The sequence below is a fragment of the Mytilus galloprovincialis genome, chromosome 5 (genome assembly GCF_965363235.1).
Source record: "Mytilus galloprovincialis chromosome 5, xbMytGall1.hap1.1, whole genome shotgun sequence".
Taxonomy (NCBI): Eukaryota; Metazoa; Mollusca; class Bivalvia; order Mytilida; family Mytilidae; genus Mytilus; species Mytilus galloprovincialis.
In genome coordinates, this window is record NC_134842.1 from 5,628,995 (window position 1) to 5,653,997 (window position 25,003).

A 25,003-nucleotide genomic window follows, 5' to 3' on the forward strand; every position below is an offset into this window, starting at 1 on the left:
GTAGAATTACTAAATTAAACGATACTTACCTTGGTTAAAGTTGAAGTTTAATTTGAATTCTATGTAGTCATAGAATCACTGAAGTGATCAGATGAGAAGCACTGCGCAACCGCAACCTCAGTCTTTAAAGATACAAATTTTTTGATGATAAAGCCAAGTGGTACTCTACCAATAGCATATATATATAAGCCCTATCAACTACACAGCTGTAGGGAGGGTGGTGGCATCTGATCACTTCAGTGATTCTATGACTACATAGAATTCAAATTAAACTTCAACTTTAACCAAGGTAAGTATCGTTTAATTTAGTAATTCTATTACGTCATATCACTTCCGCCATCAGATGAGATTTTAAAGCACACTCAAAAAATTTTCAATAGTAACTTTTATATATATAAATGTAAACAAATCAGTTATTCAACACATTTACATCAAAACTATTAGAATTTATAATTCTCTTGTTATAGAAAGTTGCAAAAGTATTCACATTTGTCCAACCCGCTTTACTCATAATATCAGCTAAAGAAACATTGTACAGTTTAGCTTTAGACGTAGCTGCAGATCTCACTGAATGAGCACTAAATAGTCGAGTGTCTATACCCGATTTTTGCAAAACTACTTTAATCCAACGGGAAATAGTGCTGCAAGTAACTGCTTTATGCGGCTTAATGTAACTGATAAGCAACTGCTTAGTGTGAACACGCAAAATTTTAGTACGTTTAATGTATTCTTTCAAAACAGTATATACACACAACCTCCTATCTGGAGGAAAAGCTCTCAGTTTGACATCTGGATTCTTATATCCTGGTCTAGACTGTTTTAATAAAACATCTAAATGAAAAACAAATTCATCCCTCAATTTTTCCATACAGTCAACACTTAAAAACTTCAGTGTTTGTACACGAGTAGCATTTGTTAATGCTATCAACATAACGAGCTTCAACGTTACTTCTTGTAAAGTTAACATATTTACAGGTGAAAGCTTTCTCAAGTAGTTCAAAACTAATGATACATCCCATACACAAATGTTCTTAGATTTTGTAGGTCTAAGATTATAAACTCCTTTCATGAATCTGACTACTAAAGGATGTGCTCCTACAAGGACATTATCTATCACTAAACCTAGTGCAGAAAGAGCAGATCTTGCTGTATTTATGGAACTGTAGCCAAGACCATTTTCATATAAAATAGTCAAATAATCAAGCACTATATTTATAGAAATTTGAACTTCACTAATTTTCCTTTCACGACAGTAAGAAAACCACTTTTTGACAAATACTTTGTACTGTTTTTTAGTGCTTTTTCTCCAAGAGCATAACATGATGCTGGCAGTTTTTGTCGAAATTCCTCTGTCAATAAACTGTTTCCTGATACATGACATATCATTAGATTCAATGTTTTGTTCAATGGATGGACAGTGTCTTTGTAAGGAAGAGTCAGTAGATCTTTCCTTGCTATAACCAGTATGGGTGTATCGATTAACATCTGCATCACCAGAGTAAACCATGCTTGAGTCGGCCATAACGGCGCTACTAAAATAACTGTTGTCTTGTCTTTCAAGATCTTCTGTACACATCTGCCTAGTAAACTGAAAGGAGGAAATAAATAGCATTTAAAGTCACTCCAGTCTATAGAAAAAGCATCTATAAAACTAGCATCAGGGTCAGGTTTCCATGAACAAAACCTTTTCAATTGTGAGTTTAGGCGAGATGCAAATAAATCAATTTGGGGGTCACCCCACAGTTCACATATATCATAAAAAATGTCTTTGTTTAACTGCCATTCAACTTGATCATTGAACTTTCTAGATTCAGCATCAGCAATAGTATTTTCAGTTCCAGCAATGTGGCTAGCAGTGAGCCACACATTGTGTTTCTTTGCCCAAAACCAAATAGATTTTGCAATAGTGTTACAACATATTGACTTAATTCCACCCATTTTATTGACATAGCTTACTGCTGTAGTATTGTCAGTTAATATTTTCACATGTGTAAAACATTTTAATTGAGATTCAAATGATTTCAAACCATACAAAATTGCTAGTAATTCTAAATAATTTATATGATATTTTTGTTCATCAGGGGTCCATCTACCTCCTGTTTTGTTGTCAATAAGTACTGCTCCCCAGCCAGAGAGTGAAGCATCAGTTTGTAAAATAATTTGTGGATTAACTCTGTCCAAAACTCTGGACTGTGTATAAATATTACATGACCACCAAATAATTTCTTTTTTCATTTTATCAGTTATTTCCATATTGACATCAAAATTGCCCTTAGCCATCTTTAAGGCATGTATTTTTTCTATTTCAATATCTCTATAATACAGTTGACCATAATCAACAGCAGAAAAACTTGAGATTATCAAGCCTATATAACTAGCAACTTCTCTTATTTTAGAGATTTGTTTTGAAAGTAATTTTTGACTTTCTTCATGTATCATTTCTTTTTTGTCTAGTGTTAAAGTGACAATCATTTTTTCAGAGTCTATCAAAAACCCTAAAAATTGAATTTTCTTTGTAGGTATAAGAACAGATTTTTTCTCATGTACTATGAATCCCAAATCAGATACCAATTTCACAGTATCTTGGATATTTAGACTACACTCTGCAATTGTATCGCCTATCAATAAAGAATCATCAATATAACCTATATTGATATGACCTGATCTGCGGAGTGTAGCATATACCACTTTCATAAGTTTTGTGAATAAACGTGGTGCACTTGCCAACCCATTTGGTAAGCAAGTATATTGATAAATAGAACCTTTCCAAATAAATCTCAAATATTTTTGATATTGCTCATCAATGGGCACTGAATAATAAGCATGGCGCAGATCGACACTAGCCATGTAACAGTTTTGTTTTATCAAATGCAATGCCATTTCAAAAGTGTCCATTTTAAAATGGTGATACTCTACATGTTCATTTAACTTTTTTAAATTTAGTATCATCCGATATTCACCATTCTTTTTTGGTGTCACAAATATTGGTGAAATATATTCTCCTTCAATAGATTTTACCTTTTCAATTACTTTAATATTCAGTAAATTTTGAATTTCTGCATCTATTATTCTAGTATTATTATCATTTGCTACTATGTTTCTAATAGTTGCTTGATTTTGAATAGGATGTATACCATCAATAAACTCAATGGGACATTTATGAGCAATATCTAAAATATTACTGTCTGAAGTAATTTCTTCCCATTTATTTATATAATTTTTCAATCTACCTGCTACAAAATTTATACTCACAACATCAGGTTTTAATATCTGTATTTGTTGTGAGTCCACCTGGAGTTTTTTGATTCTCCAGTCTTATCTGAGCCTGCACGAGATGCTCTACCACGGCCGATACCTCTACCACGGCCTGTGCCTCTACCAGAGATCCTAAAATACCAAGGTCTACGACCGCCTCTATTAAAGCCACTGTTGAAACCACCCCTTCCTCGGATTTTATTTGATATTCTACTACACTTGCCAATATCATCAACAGTTTTGACCACATCACCACCAAATAGGTTTTTATCATAAGGGACTGTAGCATTCAGCAAATGTCCATATTCACCAATGATATCATACTTCATGAGAGTTCTTCTCATCAAGCATACTAATCTGTTAGCATGCCCCATCAGAGCGAGTGAATCCATACAGTCGTCTAACATATTACTATGCTCAGTACACTCCTCTTTCTCTAACATTAAATCTAGTTTATTAATAACTTTAGCCATGACAGTAGCTGTCTTCACAACTACAGACTGAATAGTTTTCATTTTGTTATCGACTGTTTTAGTCTCGGGACTTAAAATATCCCAAATAACCTGGTCAGTTTGAACAGTAACGAGACCGTCACAATTTTGTGGTCTCTGAAGTTTCTCATCTTTCATGAGATCTGAAAATCTCTCAGAAGAAATCCCATTTCTAAAAATATCAGTTATATTATTAGCCAACTGTTCATTAATAGATGGTGCATACTTTTCACCAGACCTAAATTTTTTGCTCATGCTAGCAAATCTTGTCTCTTCACAAGAGTCAGATTTTTGTTTCTTACTAGGGGGTTCATCCCTTTTTTCATTATCTGCTTGGACCTCGTCACAAGCGTCATCATAACAGTCAGACTCGTTTTGATTTTCATCATCATACTGATATTCATCATCATAAAGAGCGTCTATTCTCTTGTGCATGTTATCAACCCTACTGTTGGTTTTTATACGCCCGTCAAAATTTTGACGGGACGTATTATGGTATACAAATGTCCGGTGTCCGTCCGTCTGTCTGTCTGTCCGTCTGTCCGTCTGTCCGTCTGTCCGGCGTAAACATGTCGCACCGTAACTTGAGAACGACTTATCCAAATTTTATGAAACTTCATATATTTGTTTCTTATGATGGTCAAATGATCTGTATACTTTTTGGTGAAAATAAGATTTAAACTTTTTGAGTTACGGCACTTTGTAACTAAAACAGGGGTGTGTTTTTTTTCACATGTCGCACTGTATCTCAAAAACTTTTCTTGATTATTGCTTAAAACTTTACACACTTCTTAGTTATATTAATCTTAATATCTGTATACTTTTTGGTGATGATTCAAAATTTCATTTTTGAGTTTTTGAGTATTTTGTAAAAAAGGGGGAGGGTTTTTTTTACATGTCGCGCCGTATCTGAAAAACGATTTATGATTATTGCTTAAAACTTTACACACATCTTTGTTATATTAATCTTAAGATCTGTATACTTTTTGGTGATGATTCAAAATTTCATTTTTGAGTTATTGAGTATTTTGTAAAAAAGGGGGAGGGGTTTTTTACATGTCGTGCCGTATCTCAAAAACAATTTATGATTATTGCTTAAAATTTTACACACTTCTTTGTTATATTAATCTAAAGATCTGTATACTTTTTGGTGATGACTCAAAATTTTATTTTTGAGTTATTGAGTATTTTGTAAAAAAGGGGAGTTTTTTTTTTACATGTCGCGCAGTATCTCAAAAACAATTTATGATTATTGCTTGAAACTGTACACACTTTTTTGTTATACTAATTTAAAGATCTGTATACTTTTTGGTTGATTCAAAATTTTATTTTAGTGATATTTGTAAAAAAAAAACAGGGTGGGGGGGGGGTTTCACATGTCCCGCTGTGTCTCAAAAACAAATGGTTATTGCTTAAAACTTCCTCAGAAACTATTTATGATTATTGCATAAAACTTCCACACAAGACGTCGGGCGTATCATGCGCTCATGGCGCAGCTGTTTATTACTTGTTCAGATCTTATCTGCTTCAAAATATCTAGCATTTCATTGTTATTATTAGCGTCACCACTGACACTACTAGTACTAGACTTTGCTTTAGAAGTGGACGGCGTACTCGAGGAAGGGGGCTTACCCTGAGCAGCAGACTTGGACGAAGCCTTGGAAGTTTTCGACCTTGTTTTAGCCTCCTTTGGTTTATCAAAGAGTAAAGCATCTTCATCCTCTAATCTTAAATAGTCATCGTCTACACTTGATGCCTTCTTATCAGGCGTTTTCTCTGATTTCTTATCACGAGACTGTATCATGGCGTCCGCCATATTTGTTTACAGAATAGTAATCTCAAACCCACACGAGAATGAAAATAATTTCTATAAAAAATTATAAACCAGATTTAATCACATTAAATCTTCAATAAATTTATTAATTGACTTCCTCGAAGTCATATAATTAAATAACAAATCAATTTTCAAGGTTGCAATACGAGGTTACTAACACACGTCAGTCCTCAACGAAAGTTGACAGTACACTGAGGTTGCGGTTGCGCAGTGCTTCTCATCTGATGGCGGAAGTGATATGACGTAATAGAATCAGCAAATTCTGATTTATTAATGATATTTTAATGAACAACAAAAATTTGATTTGATGTGTTTTTCATCTATTTTACCTTAGGGCTATTCCATTAAAATGTATGTTGGAGGGTAGGAAGGGAAGTTAAATTATTGAATGTGGGTCATGAATCTTTTTTCAGTATGCGTCTATTACCATTATGCAAAATTATCAAAAAAGGTTCTTGGTTGTAGGAATGTTTTGGAAGTCTCTTCCTTCCCTCCCTTCCCTCCCACATACATTTTAATGGAATATCCCTTATGGTTTTCAGTTTTGAAAGTATAAACTGTTTGCAGCTAGTGTAGGAATCAAATTACTTTAAATTTGGAAACTAATTCATTATTAATCCTTGTAAAAAGAGAAATGCAATTAATGGGATTGCAAACAATTGTATAAGATCAAATCACTTTTAAGATAATAAATGCAAGTTTGTATTCTTGTGAACCTGATACTGTAGCAATTTTCACATTTATAAAACCTTCGCTACAATTTCTGAATATGTGAGATTTTCTGAAAGATAAGTGAAATATTTTCTATTATTAAATTGTTACTTAAATTATTGAAGTACATTCATTTTTCACAAGATAAATAAATATTTTCACAGCTACCAAAGCCACAATCAGTCAGCTTCAGAAGGGACAGTTACCTCCCATGCAATTACTTAGAAAAGCACAGCCCATTCCTGGACAACAAAAAATCACTTGTAAGTATGGAGTTAAGCACACATACCATTCACATTTCTGCAAACTTTTCAAATCCATGTGATTTAATTCGCTTGACGACCTGATGCTAATATTGTCATAAATATTTAATCTTCTTCTATATTGTTTCAATGAGTATGTACATGTATGTGCTTAAATATCATTTTAACTCATTTTGAATGCATGTTCAGTCTAAATATATATATATTTTTTTTTTAAATCAGGTCAATACATCCCCCCATAAGTTGGGATTGTTTGCAGGTTTGCATTCATAAAACCAAATTTCTATCTAGGTTGGTTAAAGATGAACAGTATTTCAGACATATATTCCATAAATTTTCATAGTGTAATTTAGATTAAATATAATTTTACATATATATATGTTCCAGACCATATGAGTATTTGGACCGTATGCATACTTTTCAAAATACTCATATGGTCGGACCGTACGCATACAGTCTGGCTTATTTATGATGTCAAGTTTATTAGATATGTTAATGAAATCAAAACTTAATTAATAACTTAACTATTTAAAAATGTCTCATTAATTCAATCTGTTTAGCTCCTGTTTTTATCATGTCAGTAACACATGATATTTAATTTTTCTCACTGAAATTGAAGTTATAAATGTGTTGGAAGGAAAGATTTTAGAATATTTAGGAACTTTACTACAAAAAAAACGTCAAAGATACTAGACAAAATATATAAAAAAATCTGTTGAAAATATAATTTAAACGTGTCGAAAATTAATGCAAAGAATGAATACAGTAGCTTTGTTACTCTAATAATACCAGTTGTTGATAGCATTTTTTTCCTGATTAGTGTGTGAGGTTGATGACTTATTTCACGTTATTCATCTAATTGCAATAAAATTAATTTTTAAATTCAATAAAAGATTTTGATAAATATTTATCTAGAATTAATCCATATTGTTCAAATATATATATTGTCGAGTTCGTCCTAGACTTTATGAGTATACTCATATGGTCCGATCGTACGCGTATGGTCAAACCGTACGAGTATACGCATATGGTCTGGAACATAGATATACATGTATATGATAATTGTATATTTATGTATGTACATTTTGTTTTATTTTGCAGACAAATTCCACTAACTGTTTTATTACTTGAATGTATGAATTTGTTTATATATGTCAAGATTTCATCTTTATTTCTATTTATTTCTCTTTAATATAATCATTATAAGATAATTCTAATATTTAATAATTTTTCTTTATTGTACAATCATTCCCTAATTGTGCTAATTTTCATTGATTTGATCCCTTTCTCTCAAAAGCCCCAAATGTGTTGAACCTTTAAGAACAAAACAGATTTTTGTATGATTGATTTGTATTGAGACTTGTCCAACTGTACATTTAAACCACAAATGTTATTATGCAACAGAGTTCAAATAAAAGCAACAGTAGTATACTGGTGTTCAAAAGTCATAAATTGATAGAGAGAAACAAATCAGAGTTACAAACTAAAACCTACCATTTGTTATTAATTTTGATTACAAGTGTATCAACTGATGTTTTTAATGACCATATTTAATTTTTTTCTTTATAATTTTCAGCCATTACCCAGCAAATGGGGAAGACCCAGATACCTCTCAATACAGTTCAGATCATACCTCAACCTCAAAGTGCCTCTGGTCGACCTCTCACCTATCAGCTGCAGCAAATCATGAGTACAAACAAACCACATCAGGGGTCAATGATAATAACGTCTCAGCCTACGATCATTGCCACTGTTACTCAGAGTCAGCCCTCAGGACAGATCGTTACTAAGGTTCTCACCTCCTCCCAAGGTACCATACCTACTTCACAGATACATACCCTCTCGGCTGCATCACCTGCCATCAGTCAGGTGTCATTGGCTGCCAGTGCACCAACACAGATACCTGTAGCAACAATCAGCATGGCTCACCCCTCTCAACAGGTCGCCAAGTCTGTAACAGTGGCAACAGTCAGTAATGTTAGTGGCAACACTGTTCAAGTCCATCCAGTGGCAACTCATCAGGCTAGGGTAGCCACTTTATCACAAGCTTCAATAGTGGCACATCCTGTTCAGCAGATTCAAGTGACACCTAGTGGATCATCAGTACAGCAGCCAGCCACGATTCACGTTCATTCAACATCTCAGCCTTCAACAGGCACTGTAGTGTCTCATACATCATCACCATTGACATTAACTGTAACCCCAGCTAATCAAACACCACCCCCTAATGTAACATTAATTCAGCAACAGGTACCAGTTTCACAAACAACAGTACAGACTGGTACCGTCACTTCACAGGCAGCTCTAGCAGCAGCTGCAGCTCTACCACCACAGTCACCAGTAGCTCCAGGCATTGTAACTACAGTGGTACAGACTCCACAAGGAGGACAACAGTCCATTAAACCGTCTCCCTATGCCATGAGGACTAGGAATCAGCCAAAACATCAATAAAGTACTCTAAATCAACTGATGACTAGAAATCAATCAATACTATCTTCAATATTTTAGATAGGGATAACAGACCAATACAATGTCACATAACAATGTTCCAGTGTTTATAAACAAAATGAGGGCAGCAATGACACTAAAACACTGGTAGGAAAACCTTCAGTCAAAGGACTAATACTGAAACAAACAAAATGTTGGTGAATACAGAACATTGTGTATTCATATTCTATTGATTATATCTTGTATTATTTATTTGGTTTGTATAAGAATTAGTCTATGATCATGTGTAGAATTTACTGAAACAAACGTCCTAAACATGCATGATTTTGAAATATTTGCCACTGGTTGTTGAGAAACCAACAAGCAATCCCTGAAACAAAGTCATGACACATGGGAACATTGTTTTCGATATTTATTTTTGAAGGGATCTCTTCAATGTCAAAATGGATGAGATATCACTTGCCTTATATAATTGGCCATAGGAAAAACATTTCTGGTTACAGTTATATGTATTGTTACAGAGTGAGTTTCTTTGTAAACAAATTATTATTTAATAGTTATTGACATTAGAATGAGTTGAAAGTAAAACACAATAGATTAGAAGTAAATGCATGGTATATTTGTCTAGAATGTATTAAGTAGAAGTAGTCAGTGTTAATTATTATATTTGTTTGATGTGGTCTTGGAGTTTTAGATGTAAAGCATTTTGTACTGTATGTGACCATGATAGGATATTAATACAATTTGTTAGATTTCAATGACATTTTCATTTGCTAGCAAAATCCTGAAGCATTTTTATTTCCTTGTTTTTAAACTCCTGTTTTGTATAGTCTGAAAACTTATTTAAATCTGATGTATAATTTATCTTATTTAATGAATTTGTATACTTATTATGACACACAAGTTTGCAAAAAGCTTATAAAAATGATACAGATTATTATCCATTAGACCATGATAATTTTCCTGTTATTTGTGGTACGTCAAGTATGATGCCTATTACAAAATGTATAGGTTCTAAGTATATACCAATATGCTTATACACTGGTTATTATTTTGTTTTGAAATCCAGTTAATGTAGGATTTTTTTATAGTTTATCTTTTTCCTTATTACTGAGCTTGTGAACTTAAACTGTCCACCAAATTCAAAAAAAATATTTTTATGCCCCACCCACGATAGTAGAGGGGCATTATGTTTTCTGGTCTGCGTCCGTTCGTTCGTCCGTCTGTCCCACTTCAGGTTAAAGTTTTTGGTCAAGGTAGTTTTTGATGAAGTTGAAGTCCAATCAACTTGAAACTTAGTATGCATGTGCCCTATGATATGATCTTTCTAATTTGAATGCCAAGTTAGAGTTTTGACCCCAATTTCACGGTTCACTGAACATAGAAAATGATAGTGCAAATTTCAGGTTAAAGTTTTTGGTCAAGTTAGTTTTTGATAAAGTAGAAGTCAAATCAACTTGAAACTTAGTATACATGTTCCCTTTGATAAGATCATTCTAATTTTAATGCCAAGTTATAGAATTTATTCCAATTTCACGGTACACTAAACATAGAAAATGATAGTGCCAGTGGGGCATCCGTGTACTGTGGACACATTCTTGTTTGAAGAATAGTTCTAGATTTTCAAAATATTCATTTTTTTTTGGGGGGGGGGGGGTAAAATGTCATTGATAAAACATTATCATTCAAATTTTTAATCATATTGGATTGTGAAATGTGAAGATACATTTACTTCTAAAAGTACTTCATTAAATGAGGAAATTTTACTTTCCTTTTTGATTTAACAAAATCAGATTGTGATGATTGTGCAGAATTATTATGTGTTGAGATATATATGTAGTCAATCATACATCATGTACAAATTTCATTAAACATTTATAAAAAAAAATGGAGTCTTTTTTTTCGTAAGGACTACAGGAGAAGTATGATAATATCAAAAAGATGTGATATTATTGCCAATAAGACCACTCTCCACACAAAACCAAATGACGCAGAAATAAACAGCTATAGGTCACCACAGTGTTCACTTCTCCTTGACCTCATGGAACAGTGGCCAAGGATTAAGTTATTTCTCAAAGTGATTAGATCCGTTTCTCGGATACTAGGTCTTTAAGCAGTATGTCAACCATAAATGTCATATAGAATGATTGTAAGAGGTACATTGTACATATCAGTCTGGCTGTTTTTACCTGACCTTGACCTCAATTTCATGGTTTATTGGTCAATGTCAAGTTGTTGTGTGTTGGTCAGTTCAAATACTATAAGCAGTAGGTCAATTATATTTGGTGTGTGCTAATGGTTTGATTGTAAGGTGTAAATGTCTGACTGGCAAGCTTCATTTGAACTTTACTTTATTTTAAATTTATTGTTAGATGTTGAATTGTTGTGTGTTTGTCTGTTTTTCAAATGCATAAGCATTAGGTCAACTATATTTGGTGTATGGAAGGACTACGATCGTCTGGCAGGTATAATCTGACCTTGAACTTATTTTCATGGATAATTAGTCAAAATGTTTGTGTTTTTGTCTATTTTTCAATTACCATGAGCAATAGGTCAACTATTTTGTGCATTGAATACTTGTATGATGAACATGTCTGCCTGGCCTTGATCTCATTGTCATGGCTCTTTAGAAATTTTCAGTTTATGCAATACTTGTATTAAAACCGTTGTATTTAAGACTTTCAACATGAATCAATGGTCAGTAAAACCTGAGACTACTGTGTTATAGTAGTCTCGGGTAAAACAAGCGAAATATTTCAGGGTGTGCACTCTTGTAGTATTTATAAATCAATTATGCGAGTCTAGATCAAATCGGTGAACCTTAATAGCTAATAGCTAATGCCTTTTTAATACCTGAAATTAGTATATGGAGGGGTAACAAGACAAATCCACAAAATAGCCATTGTTCGATGTGAGGTCTTTATCAAAACAGTTTAATGTATTTAAATAAAATAATGGTTTAATTGCCAAAGTTAAAATGAAGTTGATGTAAATCGTTTATGTATATGTTGTTCTTGAATCAACTCAGTTTATCTTTGATACGACCCCCGTTTCACCTGTAATACACAGTTTATCTTTGATACGACCCCGTTTCACCTGTAATACACAAGTCCCAAGACTTATCGAAAATGTTGAAGTACACGGGATATACGATAGATGCTCCAGAAGAAGAAAAATAAACAAATACCCTACCATGCTATGAAAATTCTTTAAAATCCTGAAATTGAACCAATACTTCAAAGATATTAAAATAAACCCTGAAAAGTACAGCAATGTCATTCGTCAGTTAAAAGAACTGTTCCTGTGCTTACAGCAAGGTTAAATACTCAAGACAGTTCTGTCAGAATGATCCACAATAATTACATTAATCAAGACGTTTTATGGAAAATTCATAAAAATAATGTTAAGCTGACCTTGATCATCATGTGTGAGTTTTTGTGTTCATTTGGAATTCAAATCTAAATTGAATTTTTTAACCTCTTCATATTCCAATGTAACAATGGGAACCACACTTAAATGGAAGGTTGGTAATAAACGTCCAGTGGACAATATTACATGTATAACATGTCATATGGTTCATGTGAAATTAGATTGATACATTGAAAACTGCTTTGAACTAGAATGACATTGAAATCTACTATGTACTAAATTGACACACTGATACCTGCTTTGTACTATACTGACACACTGAAACCTGCATCTTCATGTGTACTAGACTGACACACTAAAACCTGTGTCAAGCTTAAGTGTACTAGACTGACACACTGAAATCTGCTCTGTACTAGGCTGACACACTGAAACCTGGTTTGTACTGGACTGACCCACTGAAACCTGCTTCAAGTGTACTATACTGACACACTGAAACCTGCTTCAAGTGTACTATACTGACACAATGAAACCTGCTTTGTAATATACTGACACTGAAATTTGTACTAGACTAACACATTGAAACCTGTTTTGTACTAGACTGACACACTGAAACCTGTTTGTGCTAGACTGACACATCAAATGGACTAGAGTTAGGTTAGATCAGAAGGAACACTTCAAATGGAACACATGCCTAAATTAGCTCGGAAGGAACACATCAAATGAACCTAAGGGCTAGACCAGTTAACTCAGAAGGAAATACTTATCTCACCTGCCTGTCCGTCGTTCACAATGCCACAAAAAAGGGTATAAAGCACCCTTCAAACCATCTATAATCAAATCAAATCAAATCGAATATTTTATTATTCCAATCAGGGTCCCACAGGGGGCATTTACAATTAACAATTATAATAGTATAAGCAACAAATATGAGACATTGTACAGTATATAACGTGACAGATATTATAATAGACAAATGAAAATAGCATTAATAACAAAAATACATTAAAAGTACTTTTTTTTCCCTTCCTTCCTTATTACCATTATTATTTTTTCCCCTTCCTTCCTTATTACCATTATTATTTTTCCCCTTCCTTCCTCATTACCATTATTATTTTTTTCCCTTCCTTCCTTATTACCATTATTATTTATAATTTGTTTCCCTTCCTTCCTTGTTACCATTATTATTTATAATTTTTTTCCCTTCCTTCCTTGTTACCATTATTATTTATAATTTTTTTCCCTTCCTTCCTTATTACCATTATTATTTATAATTGTTTTCCCTTCCTTCCTTATTACCATTATTATTTATAATTTTTTTCCCTTCCTTCCTTATTACCATTATTATTTATATTTTTTTTCCCTTCCTTCCTTATTACCATTATTATTTATAATTTTTTTCCCTTCCTTCCTTATTACCATTATAATTTATAATTTTTTTCCCTTCCTTCCTTATTACCATTATTATTTATAATTTTTTTCCCTTCCTTCCTTATTACCATTATTATTTATAATTTTTTTCCCTTCCTTCCTTATTACCATTATTATTTATAATTTGTTTCCCTTCCTTCCTTATTACCATTATTATTTATCATTTGTTATAGTTGTGTTTGGTTATGAGTTTTCAAAAGGGGGAAATCAATATTTATTTATATCTGGAATTGACAAGTTGACAATGTTTCAATAAGAAAAATATATATAGTTGAAACATCTATAGCAAAACACACAACATTTAATTTTTAGACACATGAAATTTAATACTATCTATGTTTTTAAATCCTGCTTCGATAACATCGCCCTTATGGACTGTATCAAACCCTGGAGGGGTACCAGTAATGATGAGATCTCCTTCCTCAACAGACATATACTGAGTTACATATTCTAGCAGATAGTCAACAGGGAAAATCATATCTCCCGTATTCTCGTACTGACGTTGTTTTCCGTTAAGATTCAACCAAAGCTGAACATTTGTTGGATCAGAAACTTGGGATTTCTCTATAAATCTTCCAATCGGAGTTGATGTATCAAAAGCCTTTGACAACGCCCATGGATGACCGTTTTTATTAGCATCCAACCAATGGTCTTTGGATGTCATATCTAGCGTAACACAGTAGCCACTTATATAGGAATCAGCTTCTGATCGGGAGATGTTAAATCCTCTCTTTCCAATCACCACGCCAAATTCTATTTCATACAACATTTCTTTGCAGTTTGGGGGAAACTAAAAAATAAAAAAGGCATACAAATCACAAGCTGAAGAAAAAAAAAACATACAAAAACAGAATGGTTTAAAACGGGAAATACTTAAATTTGCGTGAAATTCGTTCTCATTAAAATTATAAATGCAAATTCGCTGTAATAATTGATAAATTCTATTCGAATCATTAAATTACTAGTATCTTAACGAAAAAATATTAATATGTAATGAAAGCGATATTTTCATTTTCATTAAACACTGAAATTGTTTGTAAATCTAGAAAATGAACTTATTTTATCAATTGACTTGATTTATAATTCTTCATGCCTGCCGATTATATTATTTTGTCAAGACATATGCAGTGCTCTAATTATGCCTATAAATTGGAGTGTTTAAGATAATTTTGCTTGCATTATGCTTAAATAACCAAATTTCTTGATAAGTTATAATATGTCTTTTGAATTAACGTTTGACATATATGTTTGGTATATAGACATGAAAATTGAAATTAACATATTTCAAATCTTAGGCAAACATCAGTTTGAAATGTTAGTGAACAAAACTACAAGTATTTTAGGGACGACATCAAAAAATCAATGAAGGATAAAAAACTTAATTCAAATAGTTTGGGGTGGGGAGTCAAAATTGCTGCAAGTTTTGTTTAATTGACATCGATTATATATATATATCCTTATTGGTCAATCAATTTTTCCAAAATTAAGTTAAGAAAGAGGGGGGTCAGTGAAAAAACTTTATGAATTAAGTTTTTTTTTTTTATCCTACATTGAACTTTTGATGTCGTCCCTTTCTTCCCATACTTATAGATTATCGTTGTTTGAATTTCTCACTTGAGACGGTACGGCGAAAATGAGAAAAACAATCGAATTCCGATGACCAACGAATAATCTGTTTATCACGTATTTGACTATGAAAACTTTGATATTCACATATTCACATTGACAAAAGCGCGTGCGCTCTTAGTTTCTTGCGACAACTTTTCATATCACTCAGTCTCTACTGTGCTGAGAAAAAAAAATCAGTCAGTAGGATAAAATAAGCGATCTATAACACTATTTTACATATATGTTTGGTGTTAGATTAAATTTACCCGTATATCTTGTCCTTCTGTGATATATGTTGTTGTAGGCTTAAGAAAGATCAGTGGTTTATTTGGAATCGGCGCTCCCAATTCCTTTGCAACATTCCTAAATTAAAGAAACAACACATAACAGAAGAAGCAATCAAAATAAAATCTGAATGTTTTCTCAATAAATCATTGTCGTGTCAAATGCATAAGGATCCTGATTGGGTTTCGTGACAGAATAGAGTATAATAGACCAATGCTACAAAATAAACTTTACAGAAAAAATGGCTCATTAAATAATGAATACAGAATGAAGAATCTCCTCCCAGACCATGATGCATGATGACACAGAAAAATATATTTAGTGACTACATTGTATGTAAGCAACATAAAAAAGTACTATCTTAGAAATAAAAGGAAACTGACACATTCAGATGTGAGCAAAGAGGTTAACCTTCATTGTCAGTTGTTATTTTTCCATCATAGTTTAAAAAATTGCAGACAATTTGACGGCAAAAGACGATTCTAACATTTGTGTATATGTTCTTTTATACTGTCAACCCATGGGTGACTGGGGTATAGAAATATGGTCACTTGGTCTTCTCCCGACCGGCAGTAAAACGCTTGCCGAAGTGGGGCGTCCGTTTGGCTGTGCGGGATGTATCAAGTTCGCAGTCACGTCCGGTCAGAAGGGGGACGTTAAATCCGATGCCTCGTGTAGAGAGAGTGCCACGCTCTTTGCACGTTAAGAACCCTTGCAACAACTCTTTGAGGGGTCCGTAGGTGGCCTGTTGCAAGGCAAAATTTCTGTCCCTATCCAATATACCCTCATTTTCCAGTGGCAGTCCAAATTTCTCAGACCATCATCCCAGATGGCCTTTATTGTATCAACCTACCTATTATATTTATTGTGAACTTGTTCTCGTCCTGAATATGCATGAAATATTTGCCACTGGACGTTAAGCAACCAACAATCAATCAATCAAGTTGTGTTTATTTCCTAAATATAGTAACACAGCTATAGTTTGTGCAATGTCAATTTCATCATGGATCACTTTTCCTACAATCGGAGGGTCATTAAGGGCTGACAATAAGTTTGAAATTTAGATTTACGATATAACAAGATTTAGTGGCGTTGACAGCCGAGAAATCGGCATATAACGGAATTTCGTCACCGCCTGACATTTTTCTAAATCGCGAGTTAAGTACCTTGTGTTATATTATACAAATATAGCCTTTGTATGAGGTCGATACAAGGATATATTGACCTGAAAGAAGTATATTGACTGAGGACGAAGTCCGAGGTTGATATACTTCTTTGGGTCGATATATCCTGTATTGACCTCATACAAAGGCTATATTTGTTATATTATTAATTTCCGACCATGTTTGTATCAAAATCGTCATTTAGGTTTGTTGGAACTTTATAGATATTACATTGTCTCCTTGACAATAACAACATACAAGTTAGCTGTTATTTTATTTACCTTTTTTTTTTGGACATCTTATGTATTTGAAGATTTTTTTTCGTCAAATAATCGATCACAGATAACATTTGTTTCAAAACGTTAAACAATATCTTGAAATTCATTACATGACGCTGAGACTACTATAACAGTTATAGTAGTCTCAGCATGACGTCACACAGTATATCGGTTTTTAGATATTCTAAAAATAACCGTGCAATATGCTTTTTGCTGGTCAATATGCATTTTGCTATCCGCCGTTTTTTCTCTACCTTCGAAAATATAGTTTAACATGTGACTATCCCTTAACGAATCAAATTTGTTAAAATATACGAATTAATAATATAAAGGTATATAGATCTATATAGGAGTTTTTTCTGAGACAAGTGCCTGTGCTAAATGCAATGGAAAAGCGGAGTAACAGTTTGTTTACTATATAAAATATATTGATTGGACAATGGATATTATATTGGAAACAATTTTGATATTCATTGACCAATCAAACCTTTGTGTATAGTAAACATACTGTTATACTCCACCTACCCATTGAATTTAGGTGTCATTCTTAATTACAATGACTGAGCAAACAACCAAACAAAGTGGGCAAGCAATGCATTTAAACTCTTGGTTTGCATGCTTGCTTGATTGCATTCTTAAAATTAGAAAACTATATTGCATCGTACTTTTAAAAATTAAATGTATATACATAGACATTTTTCAGTGTGTGTATTTCGGTGACGGACTGACGCCAAACGAAGATGATCTATATAATACAGCTTTTAACAAGTAATTAAATTAGGATATATGTATTTCAACAATCTTTATTGTTATTATTATTTCATGTATTATACTTTAGTCGATAAGATATATTTAAAACACTTTGAGAGCTATTAACTATAGCCTAATATTAATTAGGAATATCTAACGAACCGGTCACATTTGCCTACTCGTGTACACAGTGTGGGAACGGAACTGTACGGTTTTCTAATAATTTGGTCATTCGGGAGACTGTCAAGCGGTGCTCTGACATTTGAAAAATAACAAGTTGCTTGATGGAAACTTTGACGAACTCTTATGTTCCTATATAACGTTTCTGCTTCAAGTTTTGATAGCTAAAACATTCTTTATGTAAATATGAACCAATAAAATAATAAGAAAGATATATGCATCCAAACGTTTTCCTTAGAATGGTGGAGCTCAGTGTAAAATGCTCAAAATTGTCACACAACAGCAATCAAAAATGTCAAATAAACATCGAAAAATCAATGTTTGCTACCTGAATTTTCACATGTTCCTTTCCTAATATATAGTCCTATCTGTCTGAAAGTTTCAAAGCCATTGTCCCAGTAGAAATCTAAATATATTCATTTTCTCCATGTCGGATATTTTTATTGACTGTACAATCGCTTGCAAGTTTACTGTAATAGCACTCGGAGCCTTCCTGTACAATCGCTTGGAGCTTTCCTGTAGAATTGCTTGGCCAAATTTTTTAAATACATTGTATAGACATTGCATTGGTTGTTTCTTGCTGTCCTATTAAATTCATCTATGGTATTTGAAGTGAAAATAAGCATAAAGCCGGTAATTTTGACAATTAAGATTCTATCAAGGAACTCTTTTAAGGTGACTATATCAGAGACAAAATCAAAATGTGTACAATAGATATAAAAATGAAGGTGTGGTATGATTGCCAAAAAGACAACTCTCCACAAGAGGCAAAAATGAAAACAGAAATTACCAACTATAGGTCACCGTACGGTCGTCAACAAGAACTAAGCCCATACCGCATAGTCAGCTATAAAATGCCCCGAAATAACAATGTAAAACGAGAAAACTAACGGCTTGTTTATGTACAAAAAATGAAAGAAAATCAAATATGTAACACATAAACACAAAACCACTGGATAAATAAACAAAACAAAAAGAAAAGGACAGTACAAAATATGTTAAGAATCTAATCTAAAATAAAACTGAAAATAATCCTGTTACAAAATAAATATTTATATATACCGAAAAAGTGACTAGATTCTCTTGAAGGGTAATTAGCATATTTTGAATTTTACTTAATATATTATTTACCAGCAATTTAAAATTGTCTGATTTTCCATTGAAAAAGTGTGAGAGTATCCACACATACACCACAGTTCCATATCGACCCTCTGTTTGGTTTACCAGAAGATTGAAAATGGTCATGTGGTGTATGTTAGATACCTCACACTTTTAGCCAGAAACTACAATGTAACACATTTTCTTTCCTGTGATATCAGTTGTTAACTTTGACACATGTAATTTACCAAATAAAAAAGTGATTGGCTATGTGTAGATACACCATAGGATGAACTAAATTTAACTCGAAACACTTTTTAATTTGGTAACTATAACAAGGAATTCGAATGTGAAATGGTGCTAGCTAACCACTGATCCAAGAAAAGACACGTATATGTCAATAAACATGATATCAAAATAAGAAGATGTGGTATAATTTCAAATGAGATGTCTGTTTATTACAAGCTATAGCTACTGGTAGAAAAAGCTCCAGTAAAATTAAATTGTATCAAGGATGGGAGAGGACTTGTTATCTGAAAGACAGAGAAAACACAAAATCCTTCAACATGATTTTTTTTTATATCAATGTCACGATTCAGCATCTTTTCAATATTCCCCACTATAGCATCCGACAAACGAACGAAACAGTTGTTTTTTTGTTTTGTTTTTTTAGTAAGAACAACATTTTTATCAAACCAAATTTATATCTTCAATATAAACATATGGAGATGTGATATGATTGTCAAAGTTAAAAAAATAAATGGATTTAAGCAATTATTATAGTCCGCTCTAAAAGGTCCCGAGATGAAAAATAAGTACCTTCCGAATTTAACTGACGGCCTAATTCATAATAAAACAATTTACGAAAAATATATATGACAGACATGAACCAACGACAACCAATGAACTACGAGGTCTTGACTTGAAACAGGTACATAAAGAATTTGGCAGGGTTACAAATGTCTGTGTGCGCTCATTTCTCCCCAAAACTAGCACAGCACAAGACCAAACTATAAAAAATCAGATGAATGAAAGGATCACCATACTATTTTTGACGATATCAGACCAGGTGCGGATCCCGCCTTTCTGCAAAAGGGGGATCCAAACCACGGAACACACTGAAACGTCCACAAAATAAAAAAAATAATCGGAAAAAATGGGGTTTCAACCACCAAAACTCCTTCTCCCCGCATACCGTTTCCGCTAATGCAGGCTTCATCCATTCAAATAAAAGCTTCAAACATCATTAACACTTTTAAGTGTGTAATTTAGATTTTAAAAAAATGATAACAATACCAAATAAGTAACTGTTAAATCGTAACAGAAAAAGCTAAGAAAAATCATGCCAGACATATATTGTATTGGATTGCAGTAGTTTTAATAAATATTTATATGACAAAAGTATCATGGAAAACATAAACTGATCATGAATGTGTCAGAAGAGATAGTAGTAAGCATTATCTACTTAAGACTTATAATTAGTCATATGCCACTAGAAACTATTACAGCAAAATGCAATGAGTGTGTAGGAAAAAGTAATACCTTTGACTAGCTTGCTTGCTAGCTGGACCGTGAAGTTATAACAAGGTAAAGTAGGTTACCCTCCTTTCGGAGTAGTCTTGTTGGCCAAACGATGAAAAGAAAAGCTCCAAGCGATTGTACAGGAAGGCTCCGAGTGTTATTACAGTAAACTTGCAAGCGATTGTACATTCAATAAAAATATCCGACATGGAGAAAATGAATATTTTTAGATTTCTACTGGGACAATGGCTTTGAAACTTTCAGATAGGTAAGACTATATATCAGAAAAGGAACATGTAAAAATTCAGGTAGCAAACATTGATTTTTCGATGTTTATTTGACATTTTTGATCGCTGTTGTGTGACAATTTTGATCATTTTACACGGAGCTCCACCACTCTAAGGAAAACGTTTGAATGCATATATCTTTCTTATTATTTAATTGGTTCATATTTTTTTTTTTTTTTTATCTCCATTGATTTTTTTTATGTCGTCCCTTACGAGACATCACTGTTGGTACTAATAAAAAAATTGTACAAAAAATGAAGTGTTCTAAAATACTTGGATAAGACCAAGTTGATATAAACTCCCTACTGTTAAATGATTGATTTATGATTTTTCTATTAAATTAAATGCAAAGACCCTTTCCACTATATAAAATGGCTGTCACCTTAATTTAAAAAGATGAAAGGTTGGTGTTAAACGTCCAGGGAATAATATTACAAACTGACTTTCTTACTATTAATACTGATAATAATTACACACTGAATTTCTTACTATTAATACTGAAGATAATCTTTTCCGCGTGATGGTATCAAATAAAGTTAACAGGACCTATTCAAATATCTGAGGATCAAATACACCTGAAAATCATGAAAGTAAATTTGGTAAAAAAAAAACGATCCCGAGGTTTAATGATCAGAATCATTAGCAAACGCAAAGGGCCTCGGTCACATGGCCTCGGTTAGCAGATTAACATTTTTTGATATCGTTGTAATATTAATAGACGGGAAATACGAACAAAGTTTTGAAAAAAAAACCCATTGATCAACAATTTTTTTTTTATTTGCTAACAATGTCCCTGTGAGCAAATCACAAAGGTAATGTTACTAACGGTGGAACATAAGTGGGTTTGTTAGTTTTAAATGGACGCTCCATACAGCTGCAATAGTGCGTGTCTAAGCAAATACCATTTCGATTCTTTATGATATGCATTTAAGAACTGGATGTTTCATTTGTTAGGTTATTGATGATTCAATAAAGCTTACACTAAGACTACACATTACCTATAATTCATTCCAATTCCAATAATCTTTTTCCCAAACTGATGAAACAGGTTTAAACTCCTTGACGAAGACATTTTGCACAATATACACTGTAGGTGAATAAGTCATACGCTAGAATGATTTCACCCGATAAATTATTATCATGTTATAAAAATAGGTTATATATTTCACAACTTTAATTGATTGATTTGATTGTTCGTTTAAATTCCAGTGGCAAATATTTAATATATCAAGGTCGAGAACAAATTAATATTAAATAAAAATGGGTAAAAGGACCAGAGAGGGTCGAAGCAATAGGAAATGTATACTACCATCGGGAAAAAAACCCAACTAAAATGAGGTTGTATATCCTTACGATAACATAGCAATAACTGTAGTAAAAATGGAAATCCCTCTTTGATTTTACATTTAATATAACAAGTTTATGCCACATTCGGATGTGTGTGAAGTTAGCAGCCGGTTCGTTATTCGATATTCGATATTCAATATCCAACCGGCTGCTAGCAGTCGGTTGGATATTCAAAATTAAGTTGAAAATAAAAAAAGAATAATACTTAATAACATTAAAAGCATGATTTTTATAGTTAAAAGAACTGATAAGATACGTAGGAGATAGTTTCATGACCTCTTCAAGCTGTCGCAAATTCTCGTTGTTCTCGAATATAAACCATTTTCTAATTTGCATATTTGTCTAAATGTAATATAGATTAATGTCAATAAAAAAAAAAATCAAAGAGGTACAGTACTTTAATACAGGATTTTTCTTAAAAACAAAAACAAAAACCGATTACTCTAGAAAACAATTAGGATTATAAATAGAAATATTTATGGAAAGCCCATAAAAGAAATATATAGTGAAAAGCTACCTGAGACCGCTTAAATGAGGGTGAGACCCCCTAGTCTTTCAATGTTCACAAAATTTAAGTAAATCATAGACTCTGTATATATAAAGGTTGTATCAGAAGGATTGCCCAGAATAATGTCATATTCGATATCTATGGAGGGCTTGTATTGTCACTTTTCAGCTAAAAATTATCAAAATTTTAGGACAAAGGGCACAGGGCAATGGTGAGAGCCCCCTAATTGCTCAATCTTTCTAATATTATGCAGACATTTAGTCAATAGGTAGATACACACGTGACTAAAAGGAATTTGGATAGACTTCCTGTCTTTAATGTTTACGGAGCGCCCAAAGTGCCAGTTGGATATTCAAAATAGATAGTGAAAAGCTACCTGAGACCGCTTAAATGAGGGTGAGACCCCCCTGGTCTTTCAATGTCCACAAAATTAAAGTAAATCATAGACTCTGTAAATATAAAGGTTGTATCAGAAGGATTGCCCAAAATAATGTCATATTCGATATCTATGGAGGGCTTGTATTGTCACTTTTCAGCTAAAAATTATCAAAATTTTAGGACAAAGGGCACAGGGCTATGGTGAGAGCCCCCTAATTGCTCAATCTTTCTAATATTATGCAGACATTTAGTCAATAGGTAGATACACACGTGAAAAAAAAGGAACTTGGGTATACTTCCTGTCTTTTATGTTTACGGAGCGCCCAAAGTGCCAACTGGATATTCAAAATATTTAGTGAAAAGCTACCTGAGACCGCTTAAATGAGGATGAGACCCCCCTGGTCTTTCAATTTCCATTAAATTCAACCAAATCATAGATTTTATATATATAAAGATTGTATCAAAAGTGGAATGTTCTTGAACGGACTGTTTGCTGCAGATCAGATCAGACCAGAACCCTAGGCCTAGTAGAATCGATGACCTAGTTTAAAATACAAACCGTCACTATAGGTTGAAGGGAAAATATACAGACCTTTATCACACACCTTCACACTTTCTTTTTGAATGTTTTTCTTCAATTGGTTAGTGCTTTTTTCCACTAGAACCATTTTGTAGAAGCTTGGTGATCTTTTCAATCTGTCGCGGGGTAAACAACATCTTGTGTTCACCATGCAGGTTTGTGTGGGATAAACGAATGGTGACCGGGAAGCCTTTTTTGTCTGCTCTCTGTAATATTTAGATTGACCTTTTATAAAGTTCAAACCGTATTTCAATAGACTATTTATTCATGCCTCGCGAAGATGGAAGCGGATGGTGAGATGTTCTCTGCGGAGATTGTGGAGGATCGCCGTCTGGATTGGTGAGGTATGTCTGCATGCGATTGATGGTTCCCAAGATCACGGGTAAGAACACCATATTTTTGGGGGGTTTGAATGATCTTTACCCCGGAATCGATTGCAAAGGGGGGGGGGGAAGCTTCAGATAGTGGACTGTTGGGAGCCGTGTATGTAGCTGCTATTGATGATGCCACTGTTCACCAGGATGCTGTTGATGCTTCTGATGCTAACAATGTCTTCACCCTCTTTGTAACATTTGTTGCCCGATCAAATGTGTAGAGCTGTCGCTTAAATCCCAATGTGGTGTTCGATTCCTTAAATTGTAGTTGGGGGAGGGGGTTGAACAGAGTAAAAATGCGACTGTCGTTTCTAGAGACAAGGATGGAAAACCCTTGTTTTAGGTCTGTGTTGTGGACGATTTGCTGCAACAGTGTGGTGTCCATTTATTTATTAAAACACGACGTTCAACTACTGACCGAACGACCTAACGGCAGTTAAACTGTGAGGCTTGGAGAACGACTATGAAATCACACTGTCTCATGCGAAATCCACAGAGGATCGTGGATTTTTTCTGGATGGTTTTGTACAGTTGCATCTTGTTTTCGTCTGCAGGAGTGACGCTCCAGAGTTGGTAAGTTGGGCGCCGGCTTAAGGTTCGAATTCGTGAACCTAGTATTAATATTTTTGAAGACTTTCATCGAAGGTCAACCCTTCTGTGATTGTAAGGATGTCAGACATTATGTATTTATTTATAGCATTGGAGGAAGTTGGGATGGTACCGATGCCACGACCAGAGATGAAATTGTTTAACTGGGTTTGGTTGTTGGGCTTTCTGCGTTTAACACTGAGCTGTTGATTGGGCTTGCTGCGTTGGTCAATGGGTTTTCGAGTGCGGGTCACTTTGT

At 33.4% G+C, this 25,003-nt stretch overlaps 3 protein-coding genes across 10 annotated transcripts in view; 1 reads left to right on the forward strand and 2 right to left on the reverse strand.

Annotated features, from left to right (window-relative positions):
* LOC143075020 (helicase domino-like) overlaps positions 1-9,919 on the forward strand; it is an 82,182-nt gene extending 72,263 nt beyond the window's left edge. For all 6 annotated transcript variants that reach the window (XM_076250246.1, XM_076250248.1, XM_076250251.1 and 3 more), the window contains 2 exons: positions 6,456-6,554; positions 8,131-9,919. In XM_076250246.1, the coding sequence (XP_076106361.1) occupies positions 6,456-6,554; positions 8,131-9,005 (974 nt within the window). In that variant the 3' untranslated portion in view covers positions 9,006-9,919. The remainder of the gene's footprint in view (positions 1-6,455; positions 6,555-8,130) is intronic.
* Positions 368-5,832, reverse strand: LOC143075023 (uncharacterized). Of its 3 annotated transcripts, none has more exons than XM_076250256.1 (2): positions 3,253-4,190; positions 368-1,588 (listed from the first exon to the last, which is right to left on the reverse strand). In XM_076250256.1, exon 2 carries the CDS (start codon positions 1,574-1,576, stop codon positions 410-412), a length of 1,167 nt encoding a protein of 388 aa, XP_076106371.1. In that variant the 5' UTR covers positions 1,577-1,588; positions 3,253-4,190; the 3' UTR covers positions 368-409. The 3 variants fall into 3 exon arrangements, with proteins under 3 accessions (XP_076106371.1, XP_076106374.1, XP_076106372.1); XM_076250259.1 differs by lacking the exon at positions 3,253-4,190 and adding an exon at positions 5,379-5,832 and having other exon boundaries at positions 933-1,588; XM_076250257.1 differs by having other exon boundaries at positions 933-1,588; positions 3,253-4,201.
* A 4,110-nt stretch (positions 9,920-14,029) lies between the features above and the next one.
* On the reverse strand, positions 14,030-22,067 carry LOC143074272 (oxaloacetate tautomerase fahd-1, mitochondrial-like). The gene is made up of 3 exons (XM_076249808.1): positions 21,968-22,067; positions 15,674-15,770; positions 14,030-14,589 (listed from the first exon to the last, which is right to left on the reverse strand). The coding sequence occupies exons 1-3, from the start codon at positions 22,039-22,041 to the stop codon at positions 14,101-14,103; spliced, it is 660 nt and encodes a 219-aa protein (XP_076105923.1). The 5' UTR covers positions 22,042-22,067; the 3' UTR covers positions 14,030-14,100.
* Positions 22,068-25,003: the final 2,936 nt, after the last annotated feature.